The sequence below is a fragment of the Propithecus coquereli genome, unplaced genomic scaffold (genome assembly GCF_000956105.1).
Source record: "Propithecus coquereli isolate 6110/MARCELLA unplaced genomic scaffold, Pcoq_1.0 Scaffold378, whole genome shotgun sequence".
Lineage (NCBI taxonomy): Eukaryota > Metazoa > Chordata > Mammalia > Primates > Indriidae > Propithecus > Propithecus coquereli.
Window position 1 is genome coordinate 3,567,221 of NW_012149485.1, and position 16,687 is coordinate 3,583,907.

At 38.9% G+C, this 16,687-nt stretch overlaps 1 protein-coding gene across 1 annotated transcript in view; it reads right to left on the reverse strand.

Annotated features, from left to right (window-relative positions):
* Positions 1-16,687, reverse strand: part of DHX35 (DEAH (Asp-Glu-Ala-His) box polypeptide 35) — a 68,649-nt gene that overhangs the window by 49,894 nt on the left and 2,068 nt on the right. Inside the window, exons 2-4 of the mRNA XM_012652056.1 lie at positions 14,557-14,690; positions 9,676-9,768; positions 1,222-1,299 (exon numbers count right to left, since the gene is read on the reverse strand). Coding sequence (XP_012507510.1) covers positions 1,222-1,299; positions 9,676-9,768; positions 14,557-14,690 — 305 coding nt within the window. The remainder of the gene's footprint in view (positions 1-1,221; positions 1,300-9,675; positions 9,769-14,556; positions 14,691-16,687) is intronic.

Here is a 16,687-nt window from a genome sequence, read left to right on the forward strand (position 1 = left end):
GGTGATAAAAACTAAAAACAGACAAAGGAGAGCCAACATACACTTAATTGACGCTCTTAGAAAGGAGAATAAAATAAATAGAACAGAAACATATGCTAACATATAACAGAGGAAAATTTGCCCAATATAAAGATCGATTTGAACTTGCAGATTAAGAGTTTTTCCATATTTAGAAAAAAACTGAGACAAAACAATCAGCATCAAGACACACTCTGGTGAAAAAGCAATCTTACAAGTATTCAAGTAGAAAAAGTAAGGTAAGAAGGTGGGGAAAAAGCCCCGCTGGACCGCAGACTTCTATACAGTGATCCTCAATGCCAAAAGGCAGTGAGGCAAAGTCTGCACAGTTCCCAGGGAAAGAGAGTGTGAATCGAGAATTTTAAATCAACAAAGACCACAATCGAACATACTTAAGCATGTTAGAAAAAATTACTGAATGATAAAATTCAGCCGATCAAGAAATAAAGTGAAATGTGCAATTCAGGGTTGGCAAAACCATGGAAAGTAATTAGTGATAAGCATTCAATCCATTTACACCAGAATTAAGGTTAAACAACTGTGGGAATTATGCTTATAAACATATATCTTATAAATCTTGAAAATAACAGTACTATATCTACAGCAGATGGAAGGAGGAAGAGTAGAAAGAAGAATATGTATGCTAATTTCTTCTTCTTTCATAACAAGAAACTATACCATGTAGTTTGAAAAACAACACCTTGGGGTTTTCTGTAATCTTTTTTCTTACTTTTCAAGCTTCAATAAATTCTCTTGTGGTGAACAAACACTTGTCTAAAGTTCAGTGACTACTCTTGTTTCACCTCAGTTTGCTATGTTTTTAAATTCAACAAAGGCAAACATATGGTTATGGTCGCATTTTTATTAATAAAATTATTTATGTCCAGCCAGCCAATCATTCATCTCTACCTTCAAGAGAAGCTTGGAATGATGTTCCCAAATAGTCATGATCTTTTTGCTGGACGGTAAAATTTTGGATTTTTTTAAATTTATTTTGTTTTTACTTCCTCAGCACTATTACTTAAAATGTTCATAATGTGCAGGTGTCAATTTTATAAAAACATTCAAATCATAGTTCTTTTTAAACTGAATAATTAAATTCCTAAGGAGCAACTTCTGTTTATTTGGAGCTTTTAGGAAATGGAAAAAGTCACAGAAGTAGAAGACACAGAAAGAATGCTTGCAATATAAAAAGATACTCACTGTAACGGCAGCCACTCTCCGAGGCTGGGTCACTCCCACCACTCTTCCTTCGGCCGTCCAGCCAGCTTCTGCAAGGTACTACAAACAAAATCACATCTAAGTACACATCTGATACCACTTCTCCAAAAATAATCTCCCCCAAGCTGCCCCTGCACTGTATTAAAATCACTGAGAAAGGAAATAGCATAGTTCTTGTCCCAGCAGAACTCTGAAAACTGTTTTATACATGATGGATCTGTGGCTTGGAAATGTTAGGTAGTTTACTTAAGTTCGCATCAATGCTGATCAACAGAAGAATCAAAGCACAAATTTAGCATTACGATTCCCCAGTCCCACAAAACTCCCATGTATTACAGATGCCTCAAGGAACAAAAAATTATACATGGGCCACTCAGAATAGTGTAGAACAAAGAATCTTAAAGTACATGCAGAGACGGTTCAATGTAAATATCAATTATACAATAAATACATTTTAGTCTAAAGATAGTTAGATTCACTATATATGAATATATGCCATTAGATTATATTGATATATCTCTGAGTAAATGTATTTATTTGATTTATTACTTATTTGATATACATGTATTTATTCAATTATATGTACTTAAAATGTAATATGAATAAAAGTGGTTATCAGAGTTACATATTTTTCTAAATGTCTAAATATTTTACAATGACTATATATTACTTCTGTAATAGAGAAAAGATTTTAAAAGCTACTGCATGTATCTGCTCATTTGTTCAAAAGAAATAAAGGAAAGATAACACAGAAACTAAAGACAATGGCTGTCTACAGGGAATGGGTGGAAACGGGGCGGAAAGAAAGAGAAGTGGAAACAGGGTGACAGGGATGAAGAGGGAGGGGAATATTCCGAACAGAACTCTTCGTGTAGCTCTGACTCTTAGAACCATAGTCATGTTTCACATACTCTTTAAATATCCAAAAGACAAATAAAACCAACCAGAATGTGGAGGGGCACCAAGAGGAAATAAAACATTAACAAATGAGCCTTTCTGTATTACAAATGACTAACATAACCAAACTCACACTAAAGCCAGTGGAGAAGAAAAGAACTAACCCAAGTAATGATGGAACACAGTATCTTCACTGGATGCTTTAAGGCTACAGATAAAAAGAACTGTACATAAATGCTGTAATCTAGTCAGTAAACGTTAGTGAATACCCAAATAGGGGTATGAGTTAGCAATTCTGAAACTATTTTATGTGAATACTAGAATTAAATGAACTTGTAAATATACTGTAGATAATGAGGACTGAGTTTCTCACTGTTGAAGAAAAGTTACAAATAAGGAAAAGCTAAAACGAGCCCTGTGGTATTGGATTCAAATCGGAAGTATCAGTATAAATGTCTGATGTTTAATATACAGAAAGACAGATACAGATTTATAGATGCTTTCATATGTATGGGTTGATATTCATACATATATTTCCTAAGCCTGCTCACTGAGACTCACAGCAATGATATCTTAGTAGCAATGAGCATGCTGGGATCCAGATATCTTAATTCCTAAACATTGCTCTCCAATAAAAGGAGCCAGGGCTTGTTCAGGGAAAAGAGGAGGCTGAAACAGCTTGTGGTACTAGAAAGTACGGAAGTAGTCAAAAAAAAGGATGGAGGCTTTTTTTATAAGAAAACAGAAGTTAAAACAAGGGAGCTCCTAATGGTCAAAGCTGGAATGATTTGAGCAACAACAACAACAAAATGATAATATTGAATTTTAACCCATAGTAAAAAATAAGCATCTATGAATCCATATTGACATGCACAAACAATCTAACAAATAAACAAATAGGGAAGAAAAGACAGTTCTTCCTGACAGAAGAGTCTATTTAATAAAGTGAGTGGGAAAGCAGAAAAAAGAAAATCATCACTGCTGCAGATAAGATGCTAAATTAGTAGGTGAAAGTTTGAAGAAAAACAGATTATTTGCAGTCTGAAAATATTTCTCCCATGATATATATCAACTGAAAGGGAAAGACAGTAGCTTTGCAGGAAAACCTGGCACCTTAACCAAGTGACCAAGGTTAATATCACCAGTGCCAGATATATCAACATCACAAACCCCTTGATAAGATGCACTAAGAAGGACACAATATCATCTCTGTGGTATTGCCAAAAATGCATCAGCTCCTTCTAATCATAAGTAAACATGACATAAACCCAAATTGAGGGACATTCTACAAAATAAACATTCTTTAAAAATGTCAAGATCTTGAAAGATGAGGAAAGACTGAGGAATTCTCACAAACTGGAGGAGACGAGGGATAAATAACTAAATGCAGAGTAGGATCTAGGACTAAAAAAAGAACATTAATAGGAAAACCAATCAGATTCACATAACATCTGTAGTCTAGTATTATACCCTTGTTAATGTTCTGCTTTTGGTTATTCTACTAGAAGAAGTGGGGTGAAGGTATAAGGGAATTCTCTAGTTTTTTTTGTAACTTTTCTGTTAGTCTAAAAATAATTAAAAACGACTGAAAAATTGCAGAAAATATGTTTTTTGCTATAAAAACTATAAAGTGGCTCTTGTATTAAATACACACACAAAATATCACCAACTGCCCCATCAATACAAATACAAAAACAGAACTACAAGGAAAATAGCTAAGATTCACGAGTACCTTACTAAGTGCCAGAAATTGTGCTGAGTACCTTACAGGCATTGCCCCATTTATTTTATTTTTATTTATTTATTCACTCTGTCACCTGGGCTAGAGTACAGTGGCATCATCATAGCTCACTGCAACCTCAAACTCCTGGTTTCAAGGTCCTCCTGCCTCAGCCTTCTCAGTAGCTGGAACTACAGGCACATGCCACCACGCCTGGCTAATTTGTCCTATTTTTTGGTAGAGATGGATTCCAGTCGTGAGCCACCGCACCCAGCCCCATTGCTCCATTTAATCCTCACAACAAATCCTATAAGGAAGGTAACATACATCATCACCAACAATACATACATGAGAAAACAAAGAGGTCACATAACTTGTCCAAGGAAATGGATAAAAATATAAGTGCTAGAATTCAAGCTCAGTAAACCAAAGCCATGACACATAACTGGGACACAATCTATCATCCAAATTCAAACACACATAGTTAATTTCTTAGTAGTAGTATTAAGTGAAAGAAAAATAATTTTCATAAAAATAAACAACCTGTCCCTGAAGCTAGCCACCTCAATACACTGTGAGTCAGACTTCTACTGCAAGCTTATGATTGCTGAGAGGTGGAAATTTAAAGATGCCGAAAAAGCACGTGTAGTGCTCATGTCAAGAGGCAGAGGGAGCCGGGCACAGTGGCTCACGCCTATAATCCTAGCACTCTGGGAGGCTGAGGCAGGAGGATCACTTGAGCGAGTTTGAGGTTGCTATGAGCTAGGCTGACGCCACGGCACTCTAGCCCCGGCAACAGAGCCGAATTGTCAAAAAAAAAAAAAGGCAGAGGGGCGTCATGAAGGCAGATCACCAAACCGTAGGCTGAATTACACCTCTTCAAGGACCGAAAAAAATCTGATCTTTCTAGCTAGAAGACAGAATTAGGAAGAACTCCACCAACAACCAGTAACAGTACTGATAAAAATTATAGTTAAGAAGAGCTTGTTTTCATAGTCCAGTTTTTTGACAGAGTAAAAAATATCATCTAGGTTCCACATATAGTTTGTGGAATTTAAAACTAGTAAGTCTTTGGTGCTTTAGCATGCTGTACTTCTCCAAGGAAAGATGCTCCATAAATCCAGCAAAACAGTTTATTGAGAAAAACCTGCTTCATATACTTGCTGTAACCTTCAGTTCTCAGCCTTTCCAATCTTCCTAGGCCATAACTCAAATTTAGCTTCACAATAAGCTGGAAACAGTGACTGTCTCGGAAAAGGGAAACAGAATGGCCAGGAGAAAAGGGAATAATCCTCCACAGCAGGGGTAGCAAATATTTGGGCCAATAATACAATCTATCACATTGATCTAGTCATTGTCAACAGCAAAGCTTAGGAGATTCACTGTCTACCAATTATTCTTTTGTTCCTTTTAAATTTTATACCATGTATTAATAAATGCATTTCCTATTCAAAAAAAGTGCTTACAATAAAACATAATTCCATAAAATAATTAAATTCAAATGCACATGTGCTTTGAGCCAGTAATTCCATAACTACTATATTTATTCTATAAATATACCTATATGTGTACAAACTAATGTATCTGCAAACTGACCCACTGCATCATCATGATAACACAAAAGTGGAAACAACCTAAATGTCCATCACTGAGGATTGGTAAAATAAACTATATACACATACTGGAACCTATGGAACTGAATAAAGAATGATATTAATATATTACGTGAAAAAAAGACAAGGTGTGGAGGCATCACACTACCTGACTTCAAAATATACAACAAAGGTATAGTAACCAAAATAGCATGGTATTGGCATAAAAATAGACACATAGATCAGTGGAACAGAATAGAGAACCCCGAAATAAATCTATGCATGTACAACCAACTGCACATTGAGGAAAGGACAGTTTCTGCAATAAATGGTGCTGGGAAAACTGCATATCCACATGCAGAAAAATAAAACTAAACCCCTATCTCTCACCCTATACAAAAATCAAATCAAAATGAATTAAAGACATAAATGCAAGGTACCCAAAACTATGAAACTACTACAAGAAAACACAGGGGAAACGCTTCATGACATTGATCTGGGCAAGGATTCTCTGGGTAAGACTTCAAAAGCATAGGCAACAAAAAGCAAAAATAGACAAATGGGATCACATCAAACTAAAAAGCTTCTGCACAGCAGAGAAAACAATCAACAAAGAGACGACGTACAGAATGGGAGAAAATATATGCAAACTATGCATCTGACAAGGGGTTAATATCCAGAATATGTCATATAAGGAACTCAAGCAACTCAATAGCAAAAAATAATCCAATTTAAAAACAGGCAAAAGACTTGAAAATAAACAAACAAACAAACAAAAATTCCTTCATTTGCTGTCATATTACCCAACTTGGAACCTCAGCCCCTACTCTGTTTCCTCCTGGCCATCTTTCCCCAGACTCAGCCCTCGGCAGGCTCTCTCTGTTCCCTGGTAGCTAAGCTTTGCTGGGGTAAATGACCAGACTGTTGTGATATATTTAGCATTGTTCCAAATATGTGCTACCCATCCCTGTAGGAGGATTATATACATTGTTACCCTGTGCTATCTAGCCTGGCCACGTAACTTGCTTTGGCCAATGCTACGTGAGCAGAAGGGCCACTTTGGGTCAGAAGTTTTAAGCGTCATCTCAAGATTCTGCCATGTACCACAAGATCAACAAGTCCCACGTGAAAGCTGCACCGTCAGCCTCAGTCCCGATGATGACATGGAGTAGCCTCCAAGCCAACCCAAGATGACCACATAATATGAGCAAGAAATAAACCTTTGTGTTTTTAAGCCACTGAGATTTTCAGGATTTTTGTTACCAAACACAGTTTATCCTAGGCTAACTAAACAACCACAAACTAATTCCAAAACAAACTAAAATTATGGACTATCACGGGGCCTTTTACCTCTGTTCTACATTCCTAACCTCACTACTCTGCAGTGTCCTCACCTGTAAAATGTAATAACAGTACCTACCTCATAGGGGCTTTGAGGATCTGACAGATGTGACAGATCATAGATCAACACATGTAAAGTGCTCACTTTAGGTAGCACTTGCTACTGTTGTTATTATATTATAATTACTTATTATTATTATAATTACTTGTTACTATGATTATTATATCACTCTCTAAATAATAATCACCCAGTAATTTAACCTGGCCCTTCTCCTGTGTCTCTCTATACGTTCTGTAAGTAACTACTGGGCTCTTGATGCCCTCTGCACATTCAGGTACCTTTTTCCTGCAGGCCACCACTTCCTCTGCTGTCTGCATTTCAAAATAGTCCTCTCTCTGCTAGGTCATTCCCCTCTGCCTACCTTTCCCTAGCTGCACATTAGATCACCTGGGGTAACTTTTTAAAAATGCCTATGTCTGGGTCCCAACCTAAACCCATTATTCAGAATTGGAGTGGGGGAGCAGACAAAGGAATTGAGAACCACACAGAGATGTTGTCATAGCCACAAGTCTGGACCAGGCAGTCAATAATACATCATTAATATGTTCAAAAATGCAAAGGGATTTCATCACCTTCCCCTGGGAATCTCTCACCGTAAAACCCTACCACTGGACTTGCTCTCCAAGACCAACAACCCAGGACTGAATCACGTCTCCTGTTTCCCGGCCACTGCCGCCTACCCACCTCTCCAGAAACCTCATTCCTCTTTTGCTTTCTCTGACCATGGACAGTCTCGTGGTTCTTCTGCCATTTCCCTGGCTGCCATTCTATTTCCTTTCTGCTCCTGACACCTAAATGTTGATACCCCCAGGGCTTCGTCTTTGGTTCTCTTCTCATATCTTTCTCTTCCCTCTCACTCCTGCATGTATCAAGACGTTGTACCATCAACATGTGGACAACCCCACATCCATACCCTTTACGTGTGATCTCTGCCAAGTTTCAAACTTCCAATACAATTTTCCTATTAATAATGATGTCATTAAAGACCATCAATGATATAGGAAAAAATCAAACACATTAATGTCCAAAAAAAAAAATCTTTACTTTTCTATCGTATTTAGCACTACCACTATTCTCCAAGGCAACGTCCCTTTACCTTTGTCATCATAAATATCCACCAAGTTTCTAATTTCTGTAGACCCAAACTCTAAAATTGCTCTTATTCCTATCCTCCCCAGATTATCCCACTATCACCTGTTAATCAAGGACCCAATTACACCACTCTTCCCTAGACTACTGCAATAGTCTCCTATGGCCTGTCTCCTCCAGTTGCTAAGTCATCTTGTATTTGAATTTAAAAACTTCCCTAAAACTCAGCTCATGATGTTGTTTACATGCTCAGAAACCCTACAAGGATACAACCACTCTGATAATCTTAGACATTATTTACTAAAGTTGAACGTAGGATCCAGCAATGCTACTCTTAGGTATAGCTCAGCAGGAATGTGCACGTGTTCACCAAAGACAAGCAACAAGAACGTTCATAGCAACACTATTCATAACTAAAAACTGGAAAGAACTCAAATGTCAATCAACACTAGGAAGGATAAATAAACCACAGAATACCAATACAGTGGAATACTATATAACAGGAGTTGGCAAACACTTTTGTTTAAGAGCCAGATAGTAAATTTTTAAGCTTTGAAGGCCTTAGGGTCTCTGTTGTAACTGCCCAAGTCTGCGTTACAGCATGAGAGCAGCCGTGGGCAATATGTCAATAAGCAAGTGTGGCTGTGTACCAGCAAAGTTTTCTTTACAGAAACAGGCAGCGAGCTGGATTTGGGCCAAGAGCTGTAACCTGCTGCCCCCTGCTACACAGCAATGAGAATGAACAAACCGCAGCTATACTCAACAACAGAGAAGACTTTCACACATGATGTTGAACAAAAGAAGCTCTATTATTCCTTTATAAAGTTCAAAAATAGGCAAAACTAACCTATGGTGTCAGAAGCCAAAATAAGAGTTGCCCTTGTGCTTATGGCTGTGGGTATGGAGAGAGAGGGCAGTTAGAGACCAGAAGGAGACACGAGAGGGCTATTGGGATTCTGGTCTTGTTCTGTTTCTTAAACTGTGTGCTGGTAACACAGTTGTATTCACTGCTGAAAACGTATCAAGACGTACAATTATAACATAGGCACTTTCCTGCATGTATTTTACACTTTAATAAAAATTAACATTAAACCGGAAAGAAAAATCTCCAAAGTGTCTCAACCCTGGTCACTTAACTACCAATCTTCACTCTTCAAGTCAAGGTTCTTAAGACACACTCTGAACTCACCCTACACTTCTCCACCCCAGTATCTCTAACCACAATATTCACTGGATTGAAACGCCTTCCCAGTCAGCTCCCACTAATCAATCATTCAAGGTCAATTTCAAATGCCATTAACTTTCCAAGGTCTCTCGTGACTCTTCTTTCCACTCCTATCCACATACGATTTTTCCTGGTAAAAGAGGGTTCTTGCACAGCATTGCATAATTCTACAAAAGCCAATTTTTATTTACAACTATTAATGGTTCATTTTGCCCCACCTCTTCAATTGTCATTATATGAACAAAAACTACAAATTACACATCTTTGAATGAGTCCCCACTGTTCCTTGCAGAGGATGGCTACTTTGGAATTATAATAAGCCAAGGACAAACTGTTACTTTAGTACTAATCAAAGAACTATAAGGCTAAAAAGTTTAATAAAAAATAGTTGAGGTGAATATTTCCAGAGAGGAGACCTTAAAAATGCAAATGCTAATAAAGACAATTCTCAAGTTACAAATTCTGTCCAACCAAGTCTAAGTGTAAAGACACAGATTAAATATGTACTCACTTGAGGAATCTGAGTGCTTTTCCCACATCCCGTTTCTCCAACAATCACCACTGTCTGATAGTTTTCTATCAAGTATAAAATATGATTCCTAAGCTGAAAAAGAATAACCATACACTGTAAATAGCCATATATTGTCTCAAAAGACCTAAACAAAGATATATAAACAATGCAAAATGAGCTATTTCCAAAATAAAGTAAATTTTAAAAAGAACATCAAAATGTATTTCTAACTCACAGGTACTGCTAGTGTCAGTGTGAGCTGATACAACTGCCATTGAGTGTGATACTTATCAAAATATATAATGCACATGCCCTTTGATTCAAGATTTTCACTTATAAAAAGTTATATTACAGATATAGTAATATTAATACATGTGCGCAAAGATGTATGTACAAGCGTACTCATTGTAGAATTGTACATAATAGCCAAAAATTCAAACAGCCTAAATGTTCATCAACAGGAGTTTGGTTAAATCAGTTAGGAAACACTCCAATAACGGAATAATTTGTAGCTGTTAAAAAGAATAAATGTCTATTTGTCCTAAGATGGAAGGATCTACAAGATGTGTTAAGGGTGCTCAGTTCGGCAGTACCTATACTCAAATCAGAATGATAAGGAGAAGATTATAGCATGGCCCCTGCACAAGGATGACATACAAATTTGTGAACCATTTCTTATCTTTTAAATAAATAAATAACAAAACAAACAAAAAAACCCTACATTAAATAAAGAAAGCAAAGTATAGAACTGTGAATAAAACACTAGTGATATGGTTTGAATGTTTGGCCCCTCCAAATCTCATGTTGAAATTTGATCCCCAGTGTTGAATGGGGGGAGCCTGGTGGGAGGTGTCTGGGTCATGGGGGTGGATCATTCACGAATGGCTTGGTGCCATTCTCGTTTTTTTATTATAGTTCTCGCTGTATTAGTAAGTTATCATTTCATTAGTTCTCACTTTATTAGTTCACACTAGAGCTGGTTGTTTAGGAGAGTCTGGCACCACCTCCTCTCTCTTTGCTCCTTCTCCTGCCATGTGACATGCCTGCTACCCTTCACCTTCCACCTTGATCGGAAGCTCCCTGAAGCCCTTACCAGAAGCAGATGCTGACAGAAAGCTTCTTGTACAGCCTGCAGAACTGTGAGCCAAATAAACCACTTTTCCTTATAAATTACCCAGCTTCAGGTATGTCCTTTATAGCAGTGAAAGCAAACTAAAACAACTAGTATTTATATTTTTAAAGAAAGGGTAAACACATATATGCTTGCTTATATGTAGACTATCTTTGGGGAAACAAACAAACAAACAAACAAAAAACAAGAAACTGGTAACAGTGCTGCCTCCAGACAGGGGATGAGGTGGGTGGTGTCTGGGGAACAGGGGTGCAAAGGAGACATTTGAATTTTGTGCGACATGCATATATTACCTAATTTAAAATGTCTTCCTTTATTAACTTGTAAAAAGTCCCAGAAAAAAAGAACATGCTTTCACCTTTACCTCTAAATCCAAGTTCAATAACAAAGCACCCACAGGTTACATACATATTCCAAATGGGCCTTCCTTTACCTGTTCAGTGTGAGCAGAAACACAGGTGACCACTGAAAAGTCACAGATAATTCTGTCTTAGCTTCAGAATACATTTTTGTACACATATTTGATTATAGGCACACCTGAGGGTCCAAAAGTAATGAAGGTTTTCCATAAACATCTGGTTTAGAAAGAAGTAAAAAACTGCCTAATCCTCCCACTCTGATCACTGCTGAACTCATCTGGTGTCACACCAGCAGTGTGTCTGGTGAGGATCGGAAACACTAGGATATTGCCGGTTTCTAACTAGCAAATAAGGTATTGACTTTTTGAATTTGGCATTATCTAGGGTCTAGCTATGCACTTCTCAAGTCTTAGTGTGAAAATCTCCTGGGATATTTGTTAAAAATGAAGATTCCTAGCCCTACCCTTGGTTTCTGACTCAGCAGGTGAGGCCCAGGAATCTGTACTTCCACACAGCCAAAGAAGGTTCTGCTGCAGATGGTCTAATGACGGTCCATCTAGATGCTTTCTTCTTGGTTGCTTGGAATTTGTGTTTTCTTTGTTTGGTGGGGGGGAGGGAGAAAAGTTTAAGTTCACATGTATTTTTTTTTGAGACAGAGTCTCACTCTGTTGCCCAGGCTAGAGTGCCGTGGCGTCATCCTAGCTCACAGCAACCTCAAACTCCTGGGCTCAAGCAATCCTTCTGCCTCAGCCTCCCTAGTAGCTGGGACTACAGGCATGTGCCACCATGCCCGGCTAATTTTTTCTATATATTTTTAGTTGTCCAATTAATTTCTTTCTATTATTTAGTAGAGACGGGGTCTCGCTCTTGCTCAGGCTGGTTTCGAACTCCTGAGCTCAAACAATCCGCCCGCCTTGGCCTCCCAGAGAGCTAGGATTACAGGCGTGAGCCACCGCGCCCGGCCTCACATGTGTTTTTAAATGGTATGATGGATGAATGGGTCGATAATCAAGGAAAATTTAAAAGACAATTTGAGTATAGATAAATAGAGAAACAGACTAGGCATTCCAGGAAATGGAACTAACACAAGCAGAAAAAAGAAGATGTAAATAAGTAAACTATGTATAGTCCTGTGAAGGGAGGCTATAAAAAGACCATGAAAAGTTCAGGTTTGATTTAAAAATGAGTTACGAGAGGTGAAGTTAAGTCTTCACTGTGAAAGGCCTCGAATGCAAAGCTACAGAGACTGGACTTTACTTTCGAGGCAGTGTAGGCAGTAAAAGTTTTGAGAAAACTACTCAGCAGCAGCACACAAGACTAATTTGAGCATGAAGAAACTGAAGGTATTAATTCTAGCTTCATGTGCTAAAAGCCTACAAGGTCCAAGCATTGCAAATGGAGTCAAATGTATGACATTTGAGAGAGTTGACAAGATTTCCAGTTTAGAGACAGGGAGAATGACACTGCTACCCACAGGCATAGTGAAATCAAGAGTTGGTGAGGAAGGCGGGAATGAGCTTCAGAGAGGTGGAGCTGGCGGGAATGAGAGGCCAACTTTGCACAGCAGTGTCCGTGGCCCAAAGAGAGCACCAGGCTACAGAAGTTGGCCAAGGGAAGGTTGCCTCATAATGGTGCTGGGGAAAAGGGGTGATCTTTAAAGATTTGTTGCTGCTTTAGGTCCAACTTCTGTTTTTAAAGCTACTTTTACTTTTAGTTTGAATGGGGGAGGGGGTGGTAAAGTGGTAACTTTATCCTTTTCATCGTCTACATTTATCTTTAACATCCTTCAAGACCTCAGCCATGCTTAAACTGTGTTTTGCTTTGTATCAATAACTTATACTCTTCTTACAATGTCATCAATGTTTCTCAACTTCCCGTTTTCCTTTCTTTTTTTTTTCATTAGCCATTTCCTTTATTCTATCTTATAAGCACAGCTGGAGGACAAAGAATAGTCAAAAAGGCCAAAATTTAAATATTCAGGTGAACAATAATTTCTCTTGTACCTGAGCATCTACTACATGTCAGGTACTTACTAAATGCTCTGCACGAATTACCTCATCCAGTCCTTATAACAATCCTGTGAGGTAGGCGCTATTAGTCCCATATGACAGATAAAGGACCGGAAGCTCAGAATGGTGAGGCAAGGTCACATGGCATGCAAATGGTGACACTTGGGTTTCAACTTTGAAGTCTAGCTGAGTCCACACACTTCATCACGGCTGAAACTGTCCCTCAGTGGTAAGGAAGCAATAGTGAATCTCTCACCTCATCTCCTAAGCGTCAAACTCGTTAACATAATGAATGAGGTTAGTCACTGGAGGAAGAAATCCAGAGACTGTCAAGTGACTACAAGGTCTGGAGCCACATAAAACTCCAATCAAGGCCATTTGGCTGTTTCATATCCACTTGGAGAAAAAACATATTAATAGAGGAGGAATTATCAGCACAGTCTAGACACAGGAACTCCCTGAGTGTAAGAACTTGGCACCTTTCACCCAGCACTGTCCAGGAGAAAGAGAGAAAGAGATGCAGGTACTGGTGACCACACCTACTCGGGTCATTCCAGACACATCTTGTGCAGCAGGAAGTTATTCATCACCCCTCACAGGGGGCTGTATGAAATGAATATCCTTCAAATTTATCCAGTCTGCTTTTCGCTCTGTCCTTCCTGATTACAATTTGGCTTCCCATGTGGACTTGCCAATGGGGAGAAAGTGTGTCCATCAACTGTGTCCATCTGTACAGGAGAACTATGGTTCACCATAATCAAACATATTCTGAATGAATTCTAGTTTATACTTTGGTCTCTTGTAGCTAAGCATACATCCATTTCATGAGCATTAATAAAATTCAGTATCTGGATGTGTGCACTTGCTATGCAGTAACCACACCAAAATCCTGTCACTGTCTCAGCGACAGTGACAGTACTAACTGACCTCTTCAACTGAAACAACTTCATATTCCCAATTAATCTTGTTTAAAGGAATGTCTTTAAAAAGAAAGCAAAACTTAGTCATATGCTGGTAATTTGTTGAAGCTGGAAACATAAACTTTCACTGTGCTATTTTCTCTACTTTTCTGCATGTTTGAAATTGTCCATAACTGAAAGCAATGAAGGGAAAAAAGAATGTCATTCCTATTCTTCCAATTTTCCAATATGTAAGATCTAACTGAAAAATCTAACGACTTCCAAGATTTTAAAAGGTTAACACACATATTTTCAAAAGAAATCCCTTAGGATTAAGGGTTTTTCTGAGATCACTGTGCTGTAAAAAAAAATCATTAAGAGCAATATGACATTATCCACTCCCCCTGCCCCCCAGAGACAAGCACAAAGCTATTGCAGACACACAATTCACGCCCCAGACTGAACACGCTTATTCTACATACCTTGAACACCGGAAGCTTCTGCCTCTGCTGCTCTATTGAAAGGGCAGCATAAGGGTTGTAAACAATGGTGGTCCCAGAGTTTTCAGCGATACTTTGTCTCTCTTCAGAGATGCTGACACCTGGCCCCTCTGTACCTGCAGCAGAAATGTTTTTTCAGATTCTCTGATGCAGTGAACAGAAAGAGGTGTAAAGGTTATAAATTTTAAAAGAAAAAGACACAGAAAAGAAGCAATGCTTTTTTTTTTTTATCTCAAACTACTAAAAGATATTCAACTTTAACTTTAGGAAAGCATCTAGAAAAGTACCTATCAGAACACAAAAATCTTCCCTAAAAGCTTCACTGCAGTGTCAAGAACAAAGGAGATGGCAGTCCCACTGGGCTCCAAATTGGTCATTCAGAACTGTACATAACAGAGTACAGTGTCTGTAGTTCTGGCTTCTATGCCCATGTTATTACTGAATTCTTAACAGAAGTGAAAGAAACCCAGTGGGAACTAGGTGAGGCAAAGGATGAATCCTGTTACTGCAGGACAGCAACAAGGCTCAGAGATGACAGCACCTGGGGACTCAAAGCAGCCATGGCTTTCTCCTTCTTGCATCTTAACACCTCTTGCAGGTTCCTTTCACTCCCTCAGGTTGGCTTCTCTATAGGAGCTGGAAACAAGGCTGCTGGCAGAGCCAGAGCTCAAGCTCACACCTCCTCTACCAATCATTCATTCACTCACCCAGCAAGGATGGACCAAAGACCCACTCTGTGCCAGGCGCTGCTCTAAGTGCTAGAAATAAAGCAGTGAGCAATACAGATACCAGCCCAAACCTCTCAGTAGAATGTAAGTTAGTGCATGAAGTGGTCATAAATGTTATGGAGAGACATAAAGACACTGCAAGGGGGACTGGGAGTCTCAGGTGTGTGTTGTGTATGAGGGTAGAGGAGGCTCTTTTATACTGGACAGTCAGGGACTGGCTTCTTCTCCAGCTTAGGTCCAATGTCCACTCTGATCCAGTAAACCATGGTGAGCGGAGTGGGATGCAGTGAATGGCAGCCCCACTGGAACCACAGAGTCGGAGTGGTTAGATGGGAAATGCTGTTCCCAGAAACCACTGTGCTAAGCAGACTAAATACAGATACCCACCACAGCTTCTTGCTAACAACAATAACAAACTGGTGCTCAGGATGGTGAAGAACAGGGAAGCCTTATCTCATCATGAAAACCTGTTGAAGGTACCATAGACTTTTAACCTGAAAAGCAAAAAGTCTCAGGAGAAACGTGGGTTCAAATTTTAGGATCAGCTTCCATAACGTTTCATGCAGATTTGTTTGTATGACCCTAGGACAGAATTAGGAGTAATCAGTAAATGACACAAGGTTCAGAATCAACTCAACATAAGGAAGATATTTCTAAAAGGTAGAGCTGTTCAACAATGGAGTATGCTGCCTTGTCAATCAATAAAAATCCTCCCTAGACGTTCAATAATGTGCTGTACAGCCTCCTAGTGGGGGCACTACAGGGGTAATTACCAAAAACTACCATCTCCCAAGTCTTCTGAACTCAGAATCTGTGAAAGCACAGGGGCTTTGTGTCAAGAATATTCGGCTCTGTGATTTATTCTTACATTTTTTCAGGGGTCCCAGATCCCTTCAAATATCTGATAAAGGCTATGAACTCTCTCTCCTCAAAAATGCACCGGAATATAATATAACAGAATATAAAATGCTGGAGGTCCACGCACCCCCTAGAGCTAAGTTAAGAATCACTGCTTTAGATCTCTGACCCTTTTCCATTTACTTCCAGGAACATAGTTGTGTTCCAGAGGTTCAAGATTGCCAAAAATCAGTAAGTGGGGCACTGCTGTGTTGCTTTTGCCAAAATGTTGACCTTCCTTTCAACAAGATAAAAGATAGAACAGGACCTGGAACAAAGCCTGTACTCGAAGAAGCAGGTTTCCTTTCCTTTCTCATTATCACTACATCTTTTTTTTGTTGTTTTTTTTGAGACAGAGTCTCACTCCATCGCCCTGGGTAGAGTGCAACCTCAAACTGCTGGGCTCAAGAAATCTTCCTGCCTCAGCCTCCCAAGTAGCTGGGACTACAGGTGGATGCCACCACACCCGGCTCATTTTTTCTATTTTG